Below are 25769 nucleotides of genomic sequence, written 5' to 3'. Positions count from 1 at the left end.
CAGTTGCATCTTCCACAACACTGAAGAATTACTCTGATTGCTGTTTGTAGCAAACCTCACCACCCCCATCCCTGTCCCCACCCCCAGTAAGTTTTCTGAAGTGTTACTAGGTTATTTGGCAAAGTGAATTCTGGAAAATATATGATTTGGTATGTAATTATTATAGAAATGTCAGAGTAATGTATCTTAATTTACAGCATCCTTTGAAATGAAACAGCTGTGTCCTGGATTTACTGTTTATTTTAGTGTAGTCTCTGAAGAGTAAAAGTAATAATGTCAGTGTCTAATGTATTTATAGTATCAGCTCCTATAATAAACTATCTGTTGATAAGAGCCTCCTGTTACTGCAATTTCTCTCCTGGATCCTTGTAATGTTCATTAACATCGAGGGTTCCAAAGCAAGATATGATGAGTCACAATTATTATTTCAGTTATAGGTACATATGACTTTCAAACATCCTATGGATTATTTTTGAAATAAGAGTGCTTACCATCATGGTTTGGGTTTCCTAATGTCCACGGCTCATCGGAGTCAAAGTGAGTGTCACCCCCAATGCCAGGTCCTGGGAAATAAGCATGTGCAAGGAAGCCACCTTCCCCGTCAAAGGGTGAGCTGTCACCATGGAAACCAGAAGCAAACATAATTGTAATGTCCACATCCCTCTTCTTGTTTTCCAACTCCTCATATGGTATTTCTTCAAATGTCAGGGGAGTTACATTCTGCCACACATCAAAGGCACGGCGTATTGCTCTGTGGGTTTCAAGTTTTCCTACTTTCGGAGTGAAGTTCTTAATGCTGTAGGTAAAATAAGAAAGAAAATGACAACTTTGACGAAAAGGGTTCAGGTCTGTGGCATTATTAAACTATAACAACATTTCTTTCAACTTCTCTTGGCCAATTGACAGTTGGCCTTGGCTACAAAAAAACCAAAAGATCAATAATGGATATATGTAACCTGTTGAACATTCTTATCTAACTTTAGGAGAAGAATATTTTTTGGAGTAATTTTTTAAAATTGCTGTCTAAAGAAAAGTTGCAACTAGCTCTGTGGAAGATTGGAACTTGTTATGATTGTTGTGGAGACTGCTGAGTTTTCCAGCAAGATTCAGCTGCCTCAATTTTCTTGCTGTTTCTTCCAGTTTTGGCAACTAAAAGAAGAAAATTCAGACTGAAAAGTTTAAGGAAAATGCTTGTATCTCCATATTAAATTTCACAGAATCACAGAATCGTTACAGTGCAGAAGGAGGCCATTCGGCCCATCGTGTCCGCACCCGCTCTCTGAAAGAGCAACGCCCTCAGTTTCATTTCCCTGCTTTCTCCCCATAATCCTGCATATTCTTCCTTTTCATGTAACTGTCTAATTCCATTTTAAATGCTTCAATTGAACCTGCCTCCGCCATATTATCAGACAGCGCATTTCGGACCTTAACCACTCATTGCATGAAAAAGTTTTTCCTCATGTTACTTTTGTTTCTCTTACCAAATACTTTAAATCTATGTCCTCTCATTCTCGATCCTTTCACGAGTGGGAACAGTTTCTCTCTATGTACTCTGTCCAGACTCCTCATGATTTGAATACCTCTATCAAATCACCTCTCAGCCTTCTCTTCTCCTAGGAAAACCATCCTAACTTCTCCAATCTATCTTCATAACTGAAATTCCCCATTCTTGTGCATCTTTTCTGTACTCTCTCCAATGCCATCACATCTTTCCTAAAGTGCTTGCCCAGAACTGGACGCAATACTCCAGCTGAGGCTGAACTAGTGTCTTATTCAAGTTCAACATAACTTCCTTGCTCTTGTACTCTATGCCCCTATTAATAAAGCCCAGAATTCTGTATGCTTTGTTAACTACTCTCTCAACAGGTCCTGACACCTTCAATGACTTATGCACATATACACCTAGGTCCCTCTGCTCCTGCACCACCTTTAGAATTGTACCCTTTATTCTATGTTGTCTCTCCATGTTCTTCCTGCCAAAATGAATCACTTCACATTTCTCTGCATTGAACTTCATCTGCCACCTGTCTGCCAATTCCACCAACTTGTCTATGGCCTTTTGAAGTTCTACACTATCCTCCTCACAGTTTCACAATGCTTCCAGGTTTTGTATCATCGGCAAACTTTGAAACTGTGCCCTGTACGCCAAGGTCTAGGTCATTAATATATATCAGGAAAAGCAAGGGTCCCAACACTGATCTCTGGGGAACTCTACTACAAACCTTCCTCCAGCTCAAAAACCATTCATTAACCACTACTCTTTGTTTCCTGTTACTCAGCCATTTTCATGTCCATGTTGCTACTGTTGCTTTTATTCCATGAGCTACAAGTTTGCTCACAAGTCTGTTCTGTGGCATTGTATCAAATGCCTTTTGAAAGTCCATGTACACCACATCAATAGCATTGCCCTCATCAACACTCTCCGTTATCTCCTCAAAAATCTCCAGCAGGTTAGTTAAACATGATCGTCCCTTAAGAAATCCATGCTGGCTTTCCATAATTAAATCGCATTTGTCCATGTGACAATTGATTTTGTCCTGCATTATTTTTTCTAGAAGATTTCCCAGCACCAAAGTTAAACTGACTGGCCTGTAGTTGCTGGGCTTAACTTTACACCCTTTTTTGAACAAGCGTGTAACATTTGCAATTCTCCAATCTTCTGTGACCACCCCCGAGTCTAAGGAAAACTGAAAAATTATGTCCAGTGCCTCTGTGATTTCCACCCTCACTTCCCTCAGTATCCTTGGATGCATCTCATCTGGTCCTAGTGCCTTATCCACTTTACGTACAGACAGTCTATCTAACACTTCCTCTTTATCAATTTTAAACCCCTCTAGCGTCTGACTTACCTCCTCTTTCAACATTGCCTGCATTGCATCTTCTTCCTTGGTAAAGCCTAATGCAAAGTATTTATTTTATACCTCAGCTATGCCCTCTGCCTCCATGTGTAAATCCCGTTTCTGGTCGCTAATTGGCTCGATCCCTCCTTTTACCACCTGTTTACTATTTATATGCCTCTAAAAAACTTTGGGAATTCCTTTAATGCTAGCTGCCATTCTCTTTTCATGCTGTCTCTTTGCTTCTCTTATTTATTTAGATATACAGCACTGAAACAGGCCCTTCGGCCCACCAAGTCTGTGCCAACAATCAACCACCCATTTATACTAATCCTACACTAATCCCATATTCCTACCACATCCCCACCTGTCTCTATATTTCCCTACCACCTACCTATACAAGGGGCAATTTACAATGGCCAATTTACCTATCAACCTGTAAGTCTTTGGCTGTAGGAGGAAACCGGAGCACCTGGCGAAAACCCATGCAGACACAGGGAGAACTTGCAAACTCCACACAGGCAGTACCCAGAATTGAACCCGGGTCGCTGGAGCTGTGAGGCTGCGGTGCTAACCACTGCACCGCCTATTGATTCTCAATAGTATTTTCTATCTGGCATTTGTCATAAGTGCACTTTTTCTTCTTTATCTTAATCTCTACCTCTTTTGTCATCCAGGGAGCTCTGGGTTTGTTTGCCCTAATTTTCCCCTTTGAGGGAACATACCTTGACTGTGCCTGAACTATCTCTTCTTCGAAGGTAGCCCATTGTTCATCGACCGGTTTTCCTGCCAGCTTTTAACTCCAATTTATTCGCCCCAGCTCCATTCTTACCCCATTGAAGTCGGCCTTCCCCCAGTTAATTATTCTTACCCTGGATTGCTCTTTGTCCTTTTCCATAGTCATTCTAAACCTTATGATACAATGACCACAATCCCCTAAATGCTCTCCTACTGATACTTGATCCACTTGTCCCATCTCATTCCCAAGAACCAGGTCTAGCAGTGCCTCCTTTCTTGCTGGACTAGCAACACACTGTTGTAGAAAATTTTCCTGTACACACTCTAAGAACTCTTTCCCCTCACAGCCCTTTACACTACTATTATCTCAGTCTATGTTTGGATAATTAAAGTCCCCCATTATAACTACCCTATAATTTTTGCACTTCTCTGTAATTTCCTTGCAATTTTGTTCCTCCATGTCCTTCCCACTAGCTGGTGGCCTATAGACAACACCAAGCAATGTAACTGCACCTTTTTTGTTCCTTAGCTCAAACCAAATTGATTCTGTCCTCGACCGCTCGGGGACATCCTTTCTCTCCAGCACTGCAATGCTCTCCTTAATCAATATCACTGACCCCTCCCCTTTTTTTCCCTTGCCTATCTTTCCTAAACACCTTGTATCCAGGAATATTTAGCACCCATATCCTCAAAAAACTCTAATCAATTTGTCAAATACGATTTCCTTTTCATAAAACCATATTGACTTTGATCATAATATGACTTTCTAAGTGCATTGTTAAGATTTCCTTAATAATAGACCCCAGCACTTTCTTGATGACTGGCCTGTAGTTCTTTGTTTTCTCTCTCCCTCCTTCCTTGAATAGCAGAGTTACATTTGCTAACTTCTAATCTGCTGGGACTGTTCCAGAATCTAGGGTATTTTGGAAAATCATAACCACTATCTCTGCAGCTATCTCTTTTAGAATCCCTAGATGTAGGCCATCAGGTCCTGGGGATTTGTCGGATTTTAGTTCCTCTAGCTTCTCCAATACTTTTTCTCTGATGATATTAATTACCTTAATTTCCTCACTCCTTTTAGCTCCTAGATTACCCTTGATATCTGGTATGTAACTTGTGTCTTCTACTTTGTGGTGGCACAGTGGTAATGTCACTAGACTAGTAATACAGAGCCCAGGCTAATGCTTTGTGGACATGGTTTTGAATCCCAACACGGCAGAGGTGAAATCTAAATTCAATTAATAAATCTGGAATTAATGACCATGAAAGCATTGTCAATTGTTGTAAAAACCCATCTAGTTCACTAATGTCTTTTTGGGATGGAAATCTGCTGTCCTTACCTGGTCTGGCCTATGTGTGACTCCAGACCCACAGCAATGTGGTTGACTCTTAAAATGCTCTCTGAAATGGCCTAGCAAGCCACTCAGCTCAAGGGCAATTAGGGATGGGCAATAAACGCTGGCCTAGCCAGAGATGCCCACATCCCACAAATGAATTTTTAAAAAATGCATGATATTTGTTCAATGTCTCTGCCACTTACTCATTCCCCATGATAACTTCTCCTGTCTCTGCTTCTAAGGGGCCAACATTTACTTTAGCTACTCACTTCCTTTTTATATACTTGTAAAAGCTCTTGCAATCCTGAAATCTGTTTTTATATTCCTGGCTAGTTTACTTTTATTCTATTTTTTCCCTTTTTATCAACATTTTGGTTGCCCTTGCTGGTTTCTAAAACACTCTTAATCCACAGACTTACAACTATTCTTTGCAAGATTATAAGCCTCTATTTTTAATCTAATACTATTCTTAACCTCCTTAGTAAGCTATGGATGGATGTTTCTTGGTGAGTTTTTGATTTTCAATGGAATATATTTTTGCTGAACATTTTGAATTGTTTATTTAAATGTTTCCCACTGTTTATTTACCACCATACCTTTTAGTCTATTTACCCAATCAAACTTAGCCAGCTCTCTCCTTTCACCTATGCAATTGGCTTTGTTAAAATTTAAGATTCCTGCTTATGATTGGAGTATGTCATTTTCAAACTTAATATCGAATTCAATTGTATTATGATCACTATTTCCCAGCAGATCTTTTACTATGAGATTACTAATTATCCCTGCCTCGTTACACAATACTAGACCTAAAATAGCCTTATTCCTAGTTGGTTCCACAACATTTTGCTCCAGAAAACAAAAGCATTCTGAAAACTCATCTTCCAGACCACCTTTGCCAATTTGATTAGTCCAGGTTATATGAAGATTAAAGTTATTCACAATTATTACATTGCTTTTGTTACATGCTCCAATAATTTCTTATTTAATGCTGTGTCCAATGGTATAACCACTATTTGGGGGCCTATAAACCACTCCCAGAAGCATTTTCTGACTCATACTCTTCCTAATCTAAATCCAAACCGATTCTACTTCCTGATATTCCAAGAATAATGGCTCTTGATTGGACCCTGAATTGGTGCTATTGGCTGTCAGACTCTGCTGATCATCCTGGCAGCCAGTCCCTCGAAAAGTCAACATTTTGGTTGCCCTTGCTGGTTTCTAAAACACTCTTAATCCACAGACTTACAACTATTCTTTGCAAGATTATAAGCCTCTATTTTTAATCTAATTTAATTTTTAATCCTGTCCCTGGAGGCAGGACAGCATCAGGGAGCTGCCCCAACGAGGTTTCCTGCTACTTTCCCAATCCCCCACCACCAAAACCATGGGGCCAGGAAATTCAGACTGTTAACTCTGTTTCGCTTTTCACAGATGCTGCCTGATCTGTTGCATATTTCCAGCGTTTTTTTGCTTTTGTTTTACCTTTGTTTAACTTCTTCCTGAATGATCACACCTCTGAAAACTTCCTCAGGACCACATAAAACGATCAGCCTAGATTTGGAGCACAAACACTGGTCTTTCTCTTGAATCTACAACTTACTGAAAGAGAGGTGAGATTACTATCAATGTAGTCAAGCTGACACACAGATTCATTACCTATTAAGTTGAAAAGTTGAATCATGTTGTGCAATGTACACAGCATTCTGCTCCAACTGACAGAATAGGCTAAAAAGACAGTTGCAAAGAGATGCTTGCACCGGCCAATGTGTTGACTGACTCTCCAGAGATGGGATGAGGTACTCAAATCAAATGATTGAGAAAACAGGAAAGTACCCTATCCATCTCCATTGGACATAGTTCTTTTTAACCTGAATCATTAATCAAACAATGGCAATGAAATTGCATCATCCTTGATGGAAGATGAGCCCTTTCCAATTTAAGGACTTTTAACTATGATTGAAACTGCAGTTGGCCATTTAGGACTGAGATGAGGAGAAATATCTTTACTCTGAGGGTTGTAGATCTTCGGAATTCTGTACCCCAGTGGGTATGGATACTCAGTCATTGAAAATATTGATGTCAGAGATCAATAGATTTTTTGGATACTAAGGGAATCAAAGGATATAGGGAGAGCATGGGAAGGTGGAGTTGAGGTAGAAGATCATCCATTATCATATTGAATGGTGGAACAGGCTCGATGGGCTGAATGGCCTACTCCTGCTTCATTTCTTGTGTTCTCAAAATATGGTTCTGAGTTGTGATACGATCGTATCAGAAAGAGTCAGAAAATGTTAACACTGTTAAATTGTAGTGTAATACAACGTGCAATGTGGGAAGTCAGGGACACTTCCAGTGCCCAGGGCCAACACATGTGCAGGAAGTATCTCCAGCTGCAGCTACTCAAACTCCACGTTTGATATCTGTAGCAGCAGCTGGGGACACTGTGGAGCATCCACAAGGCTGAGATCATCATGGATAGCCCATACAGGGAGGTGGACACACCGCAGGTAAAGACTGCTCAGGCAGAAAGGGAATGGATGACCGCTAGGCAGGTAGTGCAGGAGTCCCCTGCTTCCATCTCCCTCTCTAACAGATTTTTCGCTTTGAATACTATTGGGGGAGATAGCTTGTTAGGGGAATGCAGCAAGAGCCAAGACTGTGGCACCACGCGTGGCTCAGCTACACAGGAAGGGAGGAAAAAGAGTGGGAGAGCTATAGTGACAGGGGATTCTATCGTAAGGGGTACAAATAGGCATTTCTGCGGTCGCAAATGTGACTCCAAAATGGTATGTTGCCTCCCTGGTGCTAGGGTCAAGGATGTCACGGAGCAGCTGCAGGACATTCTGAAGGGGGAGGGTAAACAGACAGAGGTCGTGGTCCATATTGGTACCAACGACCTAGATAACAAGAGGGATGAGGTCCTGCAATAAGATTTTAGGGAGCTAGGTAGCAGATTAAAAAGTAGGACCTCAAACGTTGTAATCTCTGGATTACTCCCCGTGCCATGTGCGAGTGATATAGGAGGATAGAGCAGATGAATGCCTGGCTGAAGAGATGGTTCAGGAGGGAGGGCTTCACTTTCCTGTATCATTAAGTCTCTTTCTGGCGAAGGTGAGACCTGTACAAGTCAGACGGTTCGCATCTGAACCGGAACGGAACCAACATCCTTGCAGAGAAGTTTGCTGCTGTTTGGGGGTGTGGGGGGGGGGGAGGCGGGGAGGTTAAACTAATTTGGCAGTGGGATGGCGTACAGAGTGGAGATACAGTAGTGGGTGATGCACAGTCAAATATAGAAAAGAAACTAAGTCAGTATGGAAGACAGAGCAAATATAGACCTGTTAAGGCACAAGTGAATAATGCAAGGCTGGATTGCTTCTATTTTAAACGCAAGGAGTCTTACAAGTAAGGCAGATGAATTGAGGGCATTGATTAACACATGGGAATATGATATTATTGCTATCACAGAGACATGGTTGAGGGAAGGGCAGGAGTGGCAGCTTAATATTCCAGGGTAGAGAATCTTCAGGCATGACGGGGGTGAGGGAGGGGTGGGGGTGGAGGGGGGTTGTAAAAGAGGAGGTGGTATTGCACAATTGATCAAGGAGTCAATAACTACAGGAAGGAGGAATGATATCTTAGAAGGTTCCGCAAATGAGGCCATATGGCTGGAACTTAAAAACTAAAGAGGGGCAATCACTTTACTGGGAGTGTATTACAGGCCTCCAAACAGTCAGGGAGAGATAGAGAAGCAGATATGGTGTCAAATCTCAGAGATGCGTAAAAATAATAGGGTAATAATAGTAGAGGATTTCAATTTTTTTTAAATTCATTCATGGGATGTGGGCGACGCTGGCCAGGCCAGCATTTATTGCCCATCCCTAATTGCCCTTGAGAAGGTGGTGGTGAGCTGCCTTCTTGAACCACTACAGTCTATTTGGGGTAGGTATACCCACAGTGCTGTTAGGAAGGGAGTTCCAGGATTTTGACCCAGCAACAGTGAAGGAACGGCGATATAGTTCCAAGTCAAGATGGTGTGTGACTTGCAGGGGAACTTGCTGGTGGTGGTGTTCCCATGTATTTTCTGCCCTTGTCCTTCTAGTTGGTAGAGTTCGCGGGTTTGGAAGGTGCTGTCTAAGGAGCCTTGGTGCATTGCTGCAGTGCATCTTGTAGATGGTACACACTGCTGCCACTGTGCGTTGGTGGTGGAGGGAGTGAATGTTTGTGGATGGGGTGCCAATCAAGCGGGCTGCTTTGTCCTATATGGTGTCGAGCTTCTTGAGTGTTGTTGGAGCTGCACCCATCCAGGCAAGTGGAGAGTATTCCATCACACTCCTGACTTGTGCCTTGTAGATGGTGGACAGGCTTTGGGGAGTCAGGAGGTGAGTTACTCGCCTCAGGATTCCTAGCCTCTGACCTGCTCTTGTAGCCACTGTATTTATATGGCTACTCCAGTTCAGTTTCTGGTCAATGGTAGCCCCTAGGATGTTGATAGTGGGGGATTCAGCAATGGTAATGCCGTTGAATGTCAAGGGGAGATGGTTAGATTCTCTCTTGTTGGAGATGGTCATTGCCTGGCACTTGTGTGACGCGAATGTTACTTGCCACTTATCAGCCCAAGCCTGGATATTGTCCAGGTCTTGCTGCATTTCTACACGTACTGCTTCAGTATCTGAGGAGTCACGAATGGTGCTGAACATTGTACAATCATTAGCGAACATCCCCACTTCTGACCTTATGATTGAAGGAAGATCATTGATGAAGCAGCTGAAGATGGTTGGGCCTAGGACACTACCCTCCAACAACCACAACCATCTTGCTTTGCACTAGGTATGACTCCAGCCAGCGGAGGGCTTTCCCCCTGATTTCCCCAATTTCCCCAATATCAACTGGGATAATCTTAGTGCAAAAGGCTTAAAGGGAGCGGAATTCTTAATGTGCATCCAGGAGAGCTTTTTCAGCTAGCACATAGATAATCCTACAAGAGAAGGGGCGGTACTGGACCTAATCTTAGGGAATGAAGCCGGGCTAGTGGCAAAAGTGTCAATGGGGAAGCATTTCGGGGGTTGTGACCATAACTCTAAGATTTAAGGTAGTTATGGAAAAGGATAAAGCTAGACAGGAAATAAAGGTACTGAATTGGGGGAAGGCCGATTTCAATATGGTAAAACAGGATCTGGCCAAAGTGGACGGGAAGCAGCTACTTGCAGGAAAGTCTACATCAGACCAGTGGGAGTCATTCAAAAAGGAAATAGTGAGAGTTCAGGGTCAACATGTTCCCTTAAAGGTGACGGGTAGGGCCAATAAGTCCAGGGAACGCTGGATGTCAAGGGAGATGGACTGGATAAGGAAACAAAAGGAGGCTTATGGCAGATTCAGAGAAATGAAAACATAGGAGGCCCGAGAGGAGTATAGAGAGTGTAGGGGGATACTTAAAAAAGAAATTAGGAGAGTGAAGAGAAGGCATGAAAAAACACTGGTGGGCAAGATAAAGGAAAATCCCAAGGCGTTTTATGTATATTAAGGGCAACAGGATAACCAGGGAAAGAGTAGGGCCCATTAGGGACCAAAGTGGCAATCTGTATGTGGAGCTGGAGGACGCAGGTGAGGTTTTAAATGATTACTTTTCATCTGTGTTTACGATGGAGAAGGACGATGTAGGTGTAGAGATCAGGGAGGGGGATCGTGATATACTTGAACAAATTGGCATTGAAAGGGAGGAGGTATGAGTGGTTTTAGCGGGCTTAAAAGTGGATAAATCCCCAGGCCAAGATGCGTTGTATCCCAGGCTGCTATATGAGGCAAGGGAGGAGATTGTAGGGGCTCTATCAAATTTTCAAATCCTCTCAGGCCACAGGAGAAGTGCCAGGGGACTGGAGGACAGTGAATGTGATACCATTATTCATGAAAGGTAGCAGGGATAATTAGAGGCCAGGTAATTAGAGGCCAATGAGTTTAACATCAGTGGTAGGGAAACTACTGGAAAAAATTCTGAGGGACAGGATCAAACTCCACTTGAAGAGGCAGGGATTAATCAAGGATAGTCATCATGGTTTTGTCAGGGAGTGATCATGTCTAACAAATTTGATTGAAATTTTCGAGGAGGTGACTAGATGTGTAGATGAGGGTAAAGCAGTTGATGTAGTCTACATGGACTTCAATAAGGCTTTTGATAAAGTCCTAACTGGGAGATTGGTTAAGAAGGTAAGAGCCCATGGAATCCAGGGCAATTTGGCAAATTGGATCCAAAATTGGCTTAGTGGCAGGAGGCAGAGGGTGATGGTCAAGGGATTGTTTTTGCAATTGGAAGCCTGTGACCAGTAGTGTACTGCAGGGATCAGTGCTGGGATCCTTGCTGTTTATCGTGTACATTAATGATTTAGACACGAATATAGGAGGTATGATCAGTAAGTTTGCAGATGACACGAAAATTGGTGGTGTCGTAAATAGTGAGGAGGAAAGCCTTAGATTGCAGGATGATATAGACGGGGTGGTAAGATGGGCGGAGCTGTGGCAAATGGAATTTAATCCTGAGAAGTGTGAGGTGATGCATTTTGGGAGGACTAACTAGGCAAGGGAATACAGAAAGGATGGTAGGACCCTAGGAAGTACAGAGGGTCAGAGGGACCTTGGTGTACTTGTCCATAGATCACTGAAGGCAGCAGCACATGTTGATAAGGTGGTTAGGAAGGCATATGGGATACTTGCCTTTATTAGCCAAGGCATAGCATATAAGAGCAGGGAGGTTATGATGGAGCTGTATAAAATGCTAGTTAGGCCACAGCTGGCGTACTTGTGTCCCACACTATACCACACTATAGGAAGGATGTGATTGCACTGGAGAGGGTGCAGAGGAGATTCACCAGGATGTTGCCTGGGCTGGAGCATTTCAGCTATGAAGAGAGACTGAAAAAGCTAGGGTTGTTTTCCTTAGAGCAGAGAAGTCTGAGGGGAGATGTGATTGAGGTATACAACGTTGAGTGGCATTGATAGGTGAGATAGGAAGAAACTTTTTCCATTAGCAGAGGGGTCAATAACCAGGGGGCATAGATTTAAGGTAAGGGGCAGGAGGTTTAGAGGGGATTTGATGAAAAAAAATTTCACCCAGAGGGTGGTTGGAATCTGGAACATACTGCCTGAAGGGGTGGTAGAGGCAGGAACACTCAGAACATTTAAGAAGTATTTAGATGAGCACTTGAAACGCCATAGCATACAAGGTCAAGTGCTGGAAAATGGGATTAGAATACTTAGGTGCTTGATGGCAGGCAGACACGATAAGCTGAAGGGCCTGTTTCTGTGCTGTATAACTCTATGACTCTATACTTTGCTAACCACTCTCTTAATATGTCCTTCCACTTTCAAAGGTTGATGTCCATGCACCCCCAGGTCACTCTGTTCCTGAATACTCATTAGAACTGTGCCACTGGCTGGGATTTTATTCTGGCATCGGGATTCTTGATGTCTGGAAAAAGCAACGCCGAGATCCCTGCGTTGCCTATTCTCCGGAAGGCATGCCAAATCTAGTGTCAATTAGGCACTTAGGTGGACAGAAGCGGGCCTTCCACAGGATCAAGGACCCCGTTGCTGGAAGTCGCACTCTTGGAGAGCTGACAGCCAATCAGAGCCCAGCAGCTGCAGCGTCACCCCAGAGGCAGTAGCTGCTGCTGGAGGAGAACCTATAGGAGGCTGAGGAGCATTGATGAACCCAGGTAGATCAGGGCAGGAGGGGTCTCGTGGGGTGGGGATGGCGGGGGAGGGGGGTGTATTGGGGTTCGGTGGCAAGGGCAAGGATTGGCTCTCAGCGGGCACCCCCCCATTCCTGATGACGGGTCCCTCATTCAGGCACAAAGTGCCTTCTAACAAGGGATCCCCCACCCCCGGAGCTGGGAAGCAGCTCCAGCAATTTGCTCAGTATCACTTCCCTGTTGATTGTAATTTTCTAGAGTTCCTCCCTTCCTTCCATTTCCTGATTTACAGCTATTTCTGGGATGTTACTTGTATCCTCTATAGTGAAGAGCGATGCAAAATACCTGTTCAATTCATCTGCCATCTCCTTATTTTCCATTATTAATTCCCCAGACTCATTTTCTATTGGCCAACGCTCACTTTGTTAACTCTTTTCTATTTTAAATATCGATAGAAACTCTTACTATCTGTTCTTATATTTGTAGCTAGCTTTCTATCACACTCTAATTTTTCCCTCCTTATTAATCTTTGAGCCATTCTTTGCTTTTTTTGAGATTCTGTCCAATCTTCTGACCTGCCACCCATCTTTGCACAATTATATGCTTTTTCTTTTAAGTTTGATACTATCTTTAACTTGCTTAGTTAACCACAGATGGATGGTCCTCCCCTTGGAATTTTTCTTTCTCGTTGGAATGTATCTACTCTGTGTATTCTGAAATATCCCCTTAAATGTCTGTCACTGCATCTCTATTGACCTATCCCTTATCCTAATTTGCCAGTTCACTTTAGCTAGCTCTGCTTTCATGCCCTCATGATTTCCCTTATTTAAGTTTAAAATACTAGTCTTCGACCTACTCTTCTCTCTCTCAAACTGAATGTAAAATTCAATCATATTATGATAGCCATTGCTGCGGGGCGCTTTCACTATAAGGTCATTAATTAATTCTATCTCGTTGCACAATACCAGGTCTAGTATAGCCTGATATCTGGTTGGCTCCAGAATGTGCCTTTCTAAGAAACTATCTCAAAAACATTCTATGAATGCCTTATTTAGCTACCTTTGCCCATCTGCTTTTTCCAGTATATATGTAGATTAAAATCCCACATGATTATCGGCTTGCTTGCATGTTGTCCAGGTCTTGCTGCATTTTAACAAGGACTGCTTCAGTATCTGAGGAGTTGCAAATGGTACTGAACATGTGCAATCATCAGTGAATATCCCCACTTCTGCTTTTATGATGGAGGGAAGGTCATTGATAAAACAACTGAAGATGGTTGGGCCTAGCACAGTACCCTGAGAAACTCCTGCAGCAATGTCCTGGGACTGAGATGATTGACCTCCAACAACCACAACCATCTTTCTTTGTGCTAGATATGACTCCAACCAGTGGAGAGTTTTCCCCCTGAATCCCATTGATTTCAGTTTTGCTAGGGCTCCTTGATGCCACACTCGGTCAAATGCTGCCTTGATGTCAAGGGCAACCACTCTCACTTCAACTCTTGAGTTCAGTACTTTTGTCCATGTTTGGAGCAAGGCTGTAAAGAGATCAGGAGTTGAGTGGCCCTGGCAGAGCCCAAACTGAGCGTCACTGAGCAGGTTATTGCTGTTTAAGTGGCGCTTGATAGAACCGTCGACGACATCGTCCATCACTTTGCTGATATCATATTGTGCTGTTGCAGAATCTAGTTTGTCACGAACGGATGCTTGATTATTTGTAAAGCTTGTTAACAGTGCCTAATGTTAGAAATCATGTTCTATAATGACATCAGAGCCAAGCAATTCTGAATTTTTTGGCAGTATTATTGGAACAAATATAATCCTTGGTTTGTATCTAGGGGCTTACAGTATGAAAGCATTGATATAACATTAAATTTGTACATGGCATTAATTACACCACAGTTACAGTTTTACGAGTCTCATTTTGGGAACGATATAAAAGGAATGGTAAAAATACAGATAGATTGACTAACATGTTTCCAGGGATAAACAATAACAGTTCCAAAATGAGCTTTTTATTTCTGGAGCTGAGAAGGTAAAGGCTGTGACCTGACAGACATCTTCAAAAACAAGAAGGATTATGATATGGTAAACAGTGATCAATGAGACAATAAGAGGACACAAATTTGAGAAATTCACAATAATTGACGGGAATATGAGAAAAATGTCTGTTCATGTCTGTGATTATGATATGTAAACTTCTGCCACAAATTATTGTTGAAGTAGATTTCTTTTAAAGGATAATTAGATATTTGCTTATAAAGAAGAACACTGAAATACTATATATGGGGTACATTCAGGAGAGTGGGATTAGAATAAGTGACTCATGTAGGGAAAAAAAGCACTAGCACAGATTTGTGACCGGAATTTACATTGGGTGGAAGGCCCCGAACCATCGGCCAAAAAGTCAAAGGCGTGCCTGCCTCCGCCAGGCCTGGGGAGCCACGCCAGGATTTTACACTCTCCAGGCCCTTAATTGGCCTTGAGTGGGATTTCTGCCCCTCTGAGGCAGGAAGTCCTGCCTCCAGGAGCTGGCTGACCAATCAGCGGGCCGGCAGCTCTCAGTCCCAGCAGCACCACTGGGAGTGGTGGTCACGGCTGGGACTGCACCAGCTTCAGCAGCAAGAGGGACGCTGTCCTGGAAACAAGGTGAGTCTCTGGGGCCTCGCTGGGGTCAATCAGCCGGACCCCGGCAAGGCAAGTGTGGGGAGTTGGGAGGGAGTGTTATGTAGTGGGGGCGGTTGGGCTGGGGGGGGCCCTCTGTGGGGTACAGGGTGCCCAATCAGGAGACCCCCCCCAGCCCACAAGAAGGCCACCAGGTTTAGCTGAGCAGTCTCCTGGTGGACCTCAGCTGCCCACCCACCCCTGGTAAAATTGCAACGGGGGCGGCAAGGCATTGGGAACGGCACTCCCACCTCACACTCAATTTCACAACTCCTCCCCGCCAACAGCCTGCTCCTGTGGGGCGGGGAGGGGGTGTAAAATTCCAGCCTATGAGCCTGTTTCTGTGCAGTAATTATATAGCTTCACGCACACAAGGAAAGCACCCATCTGTTGAAGGAGACATTGGGATTTCACTTGCCACATTTCTAGCATACCACAGAATCATTTTAAACAGCATGCATCACATTTCAGCATTTAAATAGAATTACATCAAAGTTTTACAGGACAGAAACAGGCCATTCGGCCCAATGCTGGTGTGTATGCTCCACCTTCAGCTCCTCCCCCCTTACTTCAACTCAAAAGCAAAATGCTGAAAATCTGAAATATGTCAATAACCTATCATCAGAACCCCGAAAGGTCATCAACCTAAAATGTTAACTTTGATTCTCTCCCCACAGGTGCTGCCAGACCAGCTCACTATTTCCAGCATTTTCTGTTTTTATTACTTCAATTCAACCTGCTGTAAAAATAATCCTAGCTGTCATGAGGTTTTTTTTCATGAATTGAAAAAAAAATGTATCCTTAGCATCATGTATGCCTAGTGTATGAGATTCCTGCACCTTGCTTGTTCTGCATCTTCCTCTTTCTCTGGTGATAAAGACAGGGATCTTTAATTATAGTGCAAATTTTTCTACAGGTTGTATATTTTTGGACTTTTGACACTTTTAACTTATTATCATTTGACAGATTATCAAAATAGCAGAAGTAATGGAACCTGCTATACTCAAGACAACTGAGAAATTCAGTCGTAAAAGTGGTAACAAGTGAGGTCTGGTACAATTGCTTCGGTAAAAAATGCACGGTTCACTGTGGACTGAGTCAGACAGACCATCAAGGTTCCATCTGGGTTAACTGACCTCAGCTAGCTGAGACAAATGCGGGTCCACTGATATTAATCTCAGTGTTCCTGAGCAAGGGCATGGCAAAGTCAGTGCCAGTTTCCATTCATGAATACTACATGTGCGCATGTTGAGTGAAGTTAAAGAAAGCATGAAACTTAAGGAAAAAGCATATTATTGCTCAAAGGTGAGTGGCAGGCCAGATGATTGGTCAGAATATAAAGAATGGCAGAAATGACTAAAAGGTTAATCAGGAGAAAGAAATTAGAGTATGAGAGGAAGCTAGCTAGAAATGTAAAAATGGATAGCAAGAGTTTCTGCAGATATTTAAAAAGGAAAAGAGTAAGTAAAGTGAGTGTTGGTCCTCTAAAGAGTGAGAATTGGGAGTTAATGGTAGATATTAGGGAAATGGCAGTTGAAATGAACAAATATTTTGCTTCTGCCTTCACTATAGAGGATACAAAAAACATTCTGGCAACAGGTGTAAATCAGGAGGTGGAAGGAAGAGAGGAACTTGGCGAAATTACAATCACCAGGGAAGTGGTACTGAGCAAACTGATGGAGCTGCGGGCTGACAAGTCCCCGGGTCCTGATGGGCTTCATCCTAGAGTCTTAAAAGAGGTGGTTAATGAAGTAGTAGATGCATTGGTGTTAATGTTTCAAAATTCGCTAGGTTCTAGAAAGGTTCCATCAGACTGGAAAATAGCAAATATAACCCCTCTATTCAAGAAGGTGGGGAGGCAGAAAACAGGTAACTATAGGCCAGTTAGCTTGACATCTGTCATGGGATGGTGTTAGAATTAAGGAGGATACAGCTGGGCACTCAGAAAAACTCAAGGTAATCAGGAATAGTTAACATGGTTTTGTGAAAGGGAGATCATATTTAACCAATTTATTGGAGTTCTTTGAAGGAGTAACATGTGCAGTGGATAAAGGGGAGCCCGTTGACGTACTGTACTTGCATTTCCAGAAGGCATTTGACAAGGTGCCACATAAAAGGTTCTTGTGCAAAGTAGGAGCTCATGGTATAGTGGGTAACATATTAGCATGGATAGAAGATTGGTTGGCTGGCAGAAAATAGACAGCATGCATAAATAGGTCCTTTTCTGATTGGCAGGATGTGACGAGTGGAGTCCCGCAGAGGTCTGTGCTGGGGCCTGAATTTTTTACAATTTATATCAATGGCTTGGATGAGGGGAGCGAGGGCATGGTAGTTAAATTTTCAGATGACACAAAGATAGGTAGGAAAGTATATTGTGAACAGGGCATAAGGAGGTTGCAGACTGATATAGATAGATTGAGTAAGCAAAAATCTGGCAGATGGAGTATACTACGGGAAAATGGAAAAAATACTTACCTGGCAGGAGAGAGACCATGATCAGTGGCCTTTGATCCTGTCCCAGGTATGCTTTGAATGAAATGGCTGTAACCAATTCTACAGCTTCAGGCCAGGGAGTGCGTAACACCGTTTGTGTGGTGGTGAAGGACAAGGAAGGAGATGCACCAGTTGACCGTACCTTCATCATCAAGAAAATCCTCATCGATGGCTGTGGATTCCAAGCTACGGACATCTTCTGCCTGCAGGACTTCCCCAGCAGTGGATATTTCGAGGTGACATTCAAAAATGTGGCGGGATGCATCAAGTTCCTGAAGGTGTTCAAGGAGAAGGGAAACCAGGCACCACTGTCCATTCTCACAGTCCATTCTTCATGCTGCCATCACAACGTGACCGGGTGGTGACAATTCACCTATACAACGCCCATGTTCCTGTCGTGGATGTACTCACCTTTCTCGCCAAGTACATCGAGGTGGTCGGCAGCAGCACTGATGTCAAGGACCCTTTTGGGATTTGGACCAGCAAGTGGCAGGTCAGGGTGACCTTGAAAGTCGATGCCAATGGAGCCATCATCCACCCTCCCTCCAGCTTTGCTATCGGGGGAAGTTGAGGCTTCTTGGTCTATGCAGGGCAGCCCCGAGTTTGTCACATCTGTGGCAAATCTGGTCACGTGGCAGCTAACTGCAGCATGGTTGTCTGCAAGAACTGCAAGAAGGAAGGCCATCAGACCAAGGACTGTAAACAGAGTAAGTGCTGCAACCTGTGCAGTGAAGCAGGCCACCTCGACAAAACCTGCCCCAAATGCTGCCTCAGTTATGCTCAGGTGGCAAGGTCCAAGGAAAGGCTTGGAGAAGGAACGACGAATGCGTCTGGTGCTGGGAAGGAGACAAGCAACCCTCTCCGCAGCGAGGAAAGTCTACCTGAGAAGGGGAAGAAAGGGGAGGCAGCTGAAACCGGCGTCCCAACACCTACCCTGTGCCCAGAAATCCCTCCTCTACAGATAGAATCAATGGAGGAGGAGGCAGCAGATGGACAAACTGGTCAGTGGCAAGTGGTACAAAGGAAAACCGCAAAGAAAAAATATCCCAAAAAGGTACAGGTCACCACCCAAACCAGTGGCAAGAGGAGGCTACCGTCTGAATCAGACTACGGCAGCTCCTCCTCACTGGACGAGGAAGTGCCGGAACAACGGCACCTGCAAAAGAAGCAGCAGAACTCAAAGGAGCTGGAAGATAAAGCCCCCCAGCTCTGGGGCACTGGAAGCTTTGATGGGCCCAGCGCACCCCAAACCCAAAGCACCGAACCTAGCGACATGCCCAGCGCATCCCAATTCCGGGACACCGAGAACAAAGAAGCGTCGGGTGCACTCCAGCTCCAGGAAGCCGGGAGCTGTGATGTTTTCGTGGAGGAACAGAGGGGAAAGATACCAACAGCAGAGGCTTGCTGCCTACAAGACCACCCTCCCCCCCAACCACCTATGTCACCCCAGCGGAACAAACCCTGCATGAGAAACCAGGAGGGGTTTCTGAGCCCAACGAACATGAAACAGCTTGCGTACACTATGGGTATGCAGGAACATACCGAAGGACTGGGACTAGCAAGGACAAATGGTGTGGGAAGCAACAACTAACTTAAAAATGGGTATAAAGATTACTTCAATTAACGTGCGTTGCATTAAATCCACTACGCAATGTGTTTCAACCTTGGACTACCTTGCCAAGGTCAAAGCTGACCTACTGTTTCTACAGGACACCTCAGCACCTACAGGCAGTGGTCGCGATGGTGGTCCCACGGGCCATCGATCTGGTCAGGGAGTAATGATTCCCATTCCTCCGGCCTGGGTATTCTGCTGCGGGGAGGTAACTTCAACATCTCCGAAGTTAAGGAGGTGGTGGGTGGTCGCCTCCTCGTAGCAGATGTAATGGACAACAATGCTCTGCTCCGGTTGATCAACGTGTACGCCCCGGTTCAATGCAGCGAGTGGCTGACCGTCTTCCAGCAGCTCCCACTGCTGCTGGCGACGTCCAGGCCAGTCATTCTAGGCGGTGACTTCAACTGCATCATCGACGCAGCTGGACGATCCGGAAGTGATGACAGCAAACTGGACGCCATGTCCAGATTCCTAATGGAAAAAGTAAAAGATGCCAAGCTGCACGACGTCTTCAGCAAACCTGCAGACGGAGCGCAGCGTAGATGCATCTGGTCAGGATGGGTCGGTACAAGCGGAACGGGGCGAGGGCAGAAATCAGAAATTGGCGGCCCATCTCACTGCTTAATGTCGACTACAAGATTCTGTCCAAAGTCATAGCCAGTCGAGTCAAGTCTGCTCTGGAGTTGGTGATTCACCCTGACCAGACTGCACTGTACCTGGCAGGAAGATCTCTGATAGTCTCGCGCTACTCAGGGTTACGATCGCCGATGTACAGGACAGGAGGGTGGACACCTGGCTCATTAGCCTGGACCAGGAGAAAGCTTTTGACAGGACATCGCACACCTACATGATGGACGTGCTTTCCAAAATGGGGTTTGGGGAGGGAATCTGCAATTGGATCAAACTGCTCTACACAAACATCAGTAGCGTAGTCTCAATCAATGGGTGGTAATCTCTCTCCATTGTGGGTAAGAACCTAGTCATCAGGTGCGAGGCGCTCACGCTGTTGCTGTACGCGGCGCAGGTCTGGCCCATACCACACTCCTGCGCCGTGGCGGTCACCCGAGCCATTTTCCACTTTATCTGAAGATCCAAAATGGACTGGGTCTGGAGGGACACGATGTTCTAACCTCTGGATAAGGGCGGGAAAAATGTACCCAACGTCGCCCTCAACCTGATGATCATCTTCGTGTGCGGCTGCATCAAGCTGTCTGTAGATCCCCAGATTCACCAGTTTATTTCTGCTCATGGTATCTTCTTGTGTGCAAACTGGCTGCCATGTTTGTCTACTTAACAGTAACTTCACTTCAAAACATAATTTTATGGCTGTGAAGCAGTTTGAGACATTCTAAGGATTAATTTCTTATTATCAGATATTCATTCAAATGAAGTTAACTTTAAAATAAATATCTGCCAGCATCAGAGAAAGCAGCCAGCACTATTGAACTTTCAACTCTTAAGCTGCATCAGTTAATAAGATTCACCCTGATGAATCCATTGCTTTGGAATTACATTATGTGATATTTGCAGTAAATCTATTAGAGTATTCATATGAAGTTTTTTCTTCTATTTTAACCCATTCATATATTAATATTTGTTAAAATAAAATAAAGGAATTACATCAGAACATGCTATCATGTTTGTTACTATTGCACAGCCACATCCAGTTGTGAATGGTGGTGGACAATTAAACAACTAACTGGATGAAGGGGCTCCAAAAACATTACCATCCTCAATGGTGGGGAAGCCCAGCACGTCAATACAAAAGTCAAGGCTGAAGCATTTGCAACCATCTTCAACCTGAAGTGCCGAGTGGATAATCCAACTCAGCCTCCTCCTGGGATCGCCATCATCATAAATGCCATCATCATAAATTCAGACAATTCGATTCACTCCACGTAATAGCAAGAAATGGCTGAAGGCACTGGATACAGAAAAGGCTATGAGCCCTGACAGCAGTACTGAAAACTTGTGCTCCAGAACTAGCCGCATCCTGAATCAAGCTGGTCCAGTGCATCTGCAACAATTGCATCTACACGGCACTGTGAAAAATTGCCCAGGTATGTCCTGTCCACAAAAAGCAGGACAATCCAATCTGGTCAATTACCGCCCCAAATTCTTTCTTAAAATCCAAATAGACAACATCCACAGCATTCTCTTCATTAAGCTTCTCAGTTAGTTCGTCAAAAAATTCAATTAGATTAGTCAAGCATGATCTGCCTTTTACAAATGTGTGCTGGCTATCCTTGATTAACTCGAACCTCTCCAAGTCCCTGATTATGATGTTAAACTAACTGGCCTATAGTTGCTAGGACTGTCGTTACACACTTTCTTGAATAAGGGTGTCGCATTTGCCACTCTCCAATCCTCTGGTATCTCCCGCATATCTAGGGAAGATTGTAAGTTTATGGCAAGTCCTTCCACTATCACCACTCCAACTTCCTTTTGCCCCCTGGGATGCAAGCTTACTGGACCAGGTGGCTTATCTTCCCTAAGCATAGCCAACCTTGACAGTACCTCCTCACTCTCAGTTTTTACCCTATCCATTGCCTCTACTCTCTCTGCTTCGATTGATATTTTGTCAGATTCCTCTTCCCCTGAGTAAATGCTGATACAAAGTACTCATTAAGTATTCTAGCCTTGGCCTGTGCCTCTAAGCATATATTACCCTCTTTGTCCCTAATAGGCCCCACTCCATCTCTTACTATATTCCTGTTCCTTCACTGGTGCTGAGTCAAAATCATGAAACTCCCTCCCTAACAGCGCTATTGGTGTATCTACACCACATGGATTGCAGAGGTTCAAGAAGGCAGCACACCACCACCTTCTCAAGGGCAATTAGGGATGGGCAATAAATGCTGACCTTGCCAGTGATGCCCATATCTTAAGAATCAATTAAACACCCAACACAATCTTAATCCACTTGTGGAGCTGGATTTTGTTGCGCTGGCGGGGCTCTGGGCGCTGGGCCAAATAATTGAGCGAAACCCCACCTCGGCCTTTCAAAGCCCCTCCCAGTGTGATCTAACAGCGCTCAGGTACTTAATTGCCCAGCACCGGGATCTCCGTCCCTTTAAAAATGGGGATCCCACCTCCAAGAGCTGCCAACCAATCAGAGGGCTGGCAGCTCATTAGTATCAGCAGTTGTCACTGGAAGCAGTGGCCACTACTGATATTGCAAGAAGCCTTGGACCGAGGCTCAGCTCTGGAGTCCAGAACCAAGGTGAGTGAGGTGGGGTTGCCAGGGCCAGACTGGCAAGCCCCAGTGAGGCGTGGGGGAGGGTGAGCATTTAGTGCAGGGGAGGGGGATTAACATAGATGGAGTTTTTCCCAGTGCAGGATCTCCATGGGCCACAGATTGCCATTGAAGGAGGCACCCCCCTCCCCCCAACCACAGGGAGGTTGCTTTGTTTTACTAGGTGACCTCACTGCACGGTGGAGGCACCCCACTGCTGCTGGTAAAATCCCATTTCCGAGCAGCAGCAGGAAGAGGCCCTTAAGAGGCTGGCAATGGGCCACTTAAGTGTTTTAATTGGCCTCTGGGCGGAAAGGCCATCATCCCGTCCTATCTCACCCCTGACTAAATTCCAGTGCGATGTGCAACAGGACCTCTGCTCCCCCAGCCTCCCACCACATTTCTATGGGCCTACAGCCTCCGAACTTGTCTCCAGGAGCCCATAAAATTCAGCCATGATTTCTTACTAATTTGACTTTGTATTTAACAGTTACTGAACTAGAGGATCCCAGAAGGCAAATGCTTGGGAGTTTTCATCATCCTCGATGCTGGAAAAATCTTGAACAACGTTGAGTATATATTAAAAAGTTGTACCTGCGATGGCTATAGTTTATTCAGAATCCATAAAATGTACATCTGATGTTTTATAAACTTTTATTTTCTTTTTTGTATTACGTGACTGAAACAGACAGACTATTTTATCCTGAAACTTAGGAATACATGTGGATTGTATCTAACCTGCCAAAAAAGTTGGCAGCTCACTAGCCAAGTTGGACTGACAATCGATGCACAATATTATTCTAAACCAGAGCTATTGAATGTTGAGTATCTCTGTTTGTTGAGTATCTCTTCCCTTTCAAATTAATTTATGCAAAACTACACATCCAAATTTCTGATATGCATTAACAGCAGGTTAGACTTGCTCCCAAGAATCCAAAGTGAGAAAAATACCCTTCTGGTGAAAATGTTTACATTTTACCACATCTTCCAGTCTTGGGAGACTAGTCATCATTATGTCTTCTTGTCAAAATGACATTCAAACAATTTCAGTCTCAAACAACTGAACGCAAGTGCCGACAGCAAAACAGGGCAGCAATAACATATTTATTTTCACCCGACAACTGACCGTGTTATTTTGCTCCTGAAATAATATATAATAGTTTGCTGGCATACATGCAGGTTTACACATACCCCACAGAAAATCAATATTACTTGTTAGTGACAAACAAGTTGCTGCTAGATTCCAAGCAAGTAATATTTTACAGATCACTGAAACTATAAAGGAAAAGGCAGGTCACTGCCTAAAAGTGAAAATAGTGTTTCAAGTGGAACCCTTGTCTTAGTTCCTTCTCTTTCAGATGCTAACAGGTTGTGCATTTCCAGCATGTTCTGCATACATTTCAGATTAACAGCACTGAGACATTTTTTCCTTTTCATCTTTACAGTACACTTCCCAATGAATATTTTGCGAAGCTGCTTATTTGATGATTTGTGAGTATAGGTACCTGTAGGTGATATGTTTATGATGCCACTTCTGCCCAGTTAATGCGTAACGTTTTCTTCTAACACTAAATCTAACGTTGCTGCCAAACTGGTCAGGCACACCACAGCGAGGCTTCTTCATCCAGCTGTGAAAAATAAAATAATACATCCTTAAACCTGCTGCATTTGTTCTGCTTTGTAACAGTGAGGTTTATTACTTCATTTCTTTGCAATGCAATTTATGCTCTTTTAAATGGAAATCTCCATTGTAGAGCCCATGGAGTAATTCCTCGGCTCTTTGAACAGACTCTATGGGGTTGATTTTAACTGTTCTCACAAGCCGGAAAGTGGCAGCAGTGGGTTCACTGCATAATTTACATCTTAACCAATTTTTCTTTCTTTTGAAGTCAATGAAAAACAACTTTGGATGGGGTGTAAAATGGGCGCCCGACCTTTATACTGCCCATTTGGTGCCCAGCAGGGATACTTAAAATCAACCCCTACGTCTCCCAATGTATTTTCATTGTTTTTTTAATAGATCTGATTAGATTTTTAGTCCGTTTTTAAATTAGGCTTTTATTTTATTGCAGGAAGTCCCCAGAGTCAGATTGACACAGGTGTAATGACCCTGAAAGTAATTCAATTGTGTTTATCAATGGGTTATATTTGGCCATTTAATCAGCAGGTTAGAACTTCATGATCCATTCATTACTCATATGTTCATTCTCCAGTCTCCATCAGTCAATGACTGTTAAATACTATGGTTGATCGATGCAGTTTTAGTGTTTGTTTGCATTTTGCTAAATTAAACCTAACAATTAAAGAAACTTTCTTTTGATGCTGTGATACCCATACCACATTTTTGGATGTACTAGGTTAGGTAAGCATGCAAGTGGGTTTATTTAATGGACTGAATGTCATGTTAATAAGTGAAATGTAGAATAAAATAAGCCAAAAGCTCCATTTTCAATAATCATCTTTTGAATAATAATTGTGATTACCTGGCAGAAAAAACTCTCCTAATGTAATTTAGAATGTCTGCATTTAACAGCATGATCAATTAAGGATTCATCCTTCCTGATCCTGGACGAAGTGCATTAACCACTCACTAATGTGCAGTTTCCAATTTACAATTACTAAACAGTTTGGCATGTTTAATTGTTTTATGAAAAAGCTCACACTTTCTGGCATGAAGTCTTAATCTAGCCTTCTCCCCACTACTTCTGGCATATTTGTTGGATTTCATAGGGTTAAACAGGTCTGAAATATGCTTATTAATTACACTTAATTTCCAAAATATACAACTATATCTCGAGGACCACAATCATTGCCTTAAAGACAGTCATTGCTATTTAAAAGAATTAAGTTCACACCACAGCAAAATTGAAATATATTTGAAAAATGAGGAGATACTTAAACAAGACAAAACAAATTCTCACCTCAACGTGATATCACTATATCACATGAAAGAAGCAAGGGACAGAACAAAAAAAATGAAGCCATTAAGGTGTCATTATCCACATAATAAAGTGAACTAAAGCAAGCTCTCCATACACCACAATTATACCAAACCAATAGCCTGATTTTCAAAAACCTTGTGCTACATCTGCCTTTGTCTGGCAAATGACATTGTCCTTTTTGTTAAGGGGACAGGTTGAACACTAATGCTAAAAAACTTAAACTGATTTCG

General features: G+C 43.5%; 1 protein-coding gene across 2 annotated transcripts in view; it reads right to left on the bottom strand.

The window, feature by feature from the left end:
• The window catches only part of LOC137369913 (matrix metalloproteinase-16-like), a 306491-nt gene that overhangs the window by 181789 nt on the left and 98933 nt on the right, over nucleotides 1–25769 (bottom strand). The window contains exons 3-4 of one of the 2 annotated variants that reach the window (XM_068031639.1): nucleotides 24109–24225; nucleotides 492–802 (exon numbers count right to left, since the gene is read on the bottom strand). In XM_068031639.1, the coding sequence (XP_067887740.1) occupies nucleotides 492–802; nucleotides 24109–24225 (428 nt within the window). The remainder of the gene's footprint in view (nucleotides 1–491; nucleotides 803–24108; nucleotides 24226–25769) is intronic. The other variant, XM_068031640.1, reaches the window with a different exon arrangement.

This window comes from Heterodontus francisci, chromosome 5 (assembly GCF_036365525.1).
Source record: "Heterodontus francisci isolate sHetFra1 chromosome 5, sHetFra1.hap1, whole genome shotgun sequence".
In the NCBI taxonomy this organism is placed as follows: domain Eukaryota; kingdom Metazoa; phylum Chordata; class Chondrichthyes; order Heterodontiformes; family Heterodontidae; genus Heterodontus; species Heterodontus francisci.
The sequence above is the reverse complement of the archived record's forward strand: the minus strand, read 5'-3'. Positions and strand labels throughout refer to the sequence as shown.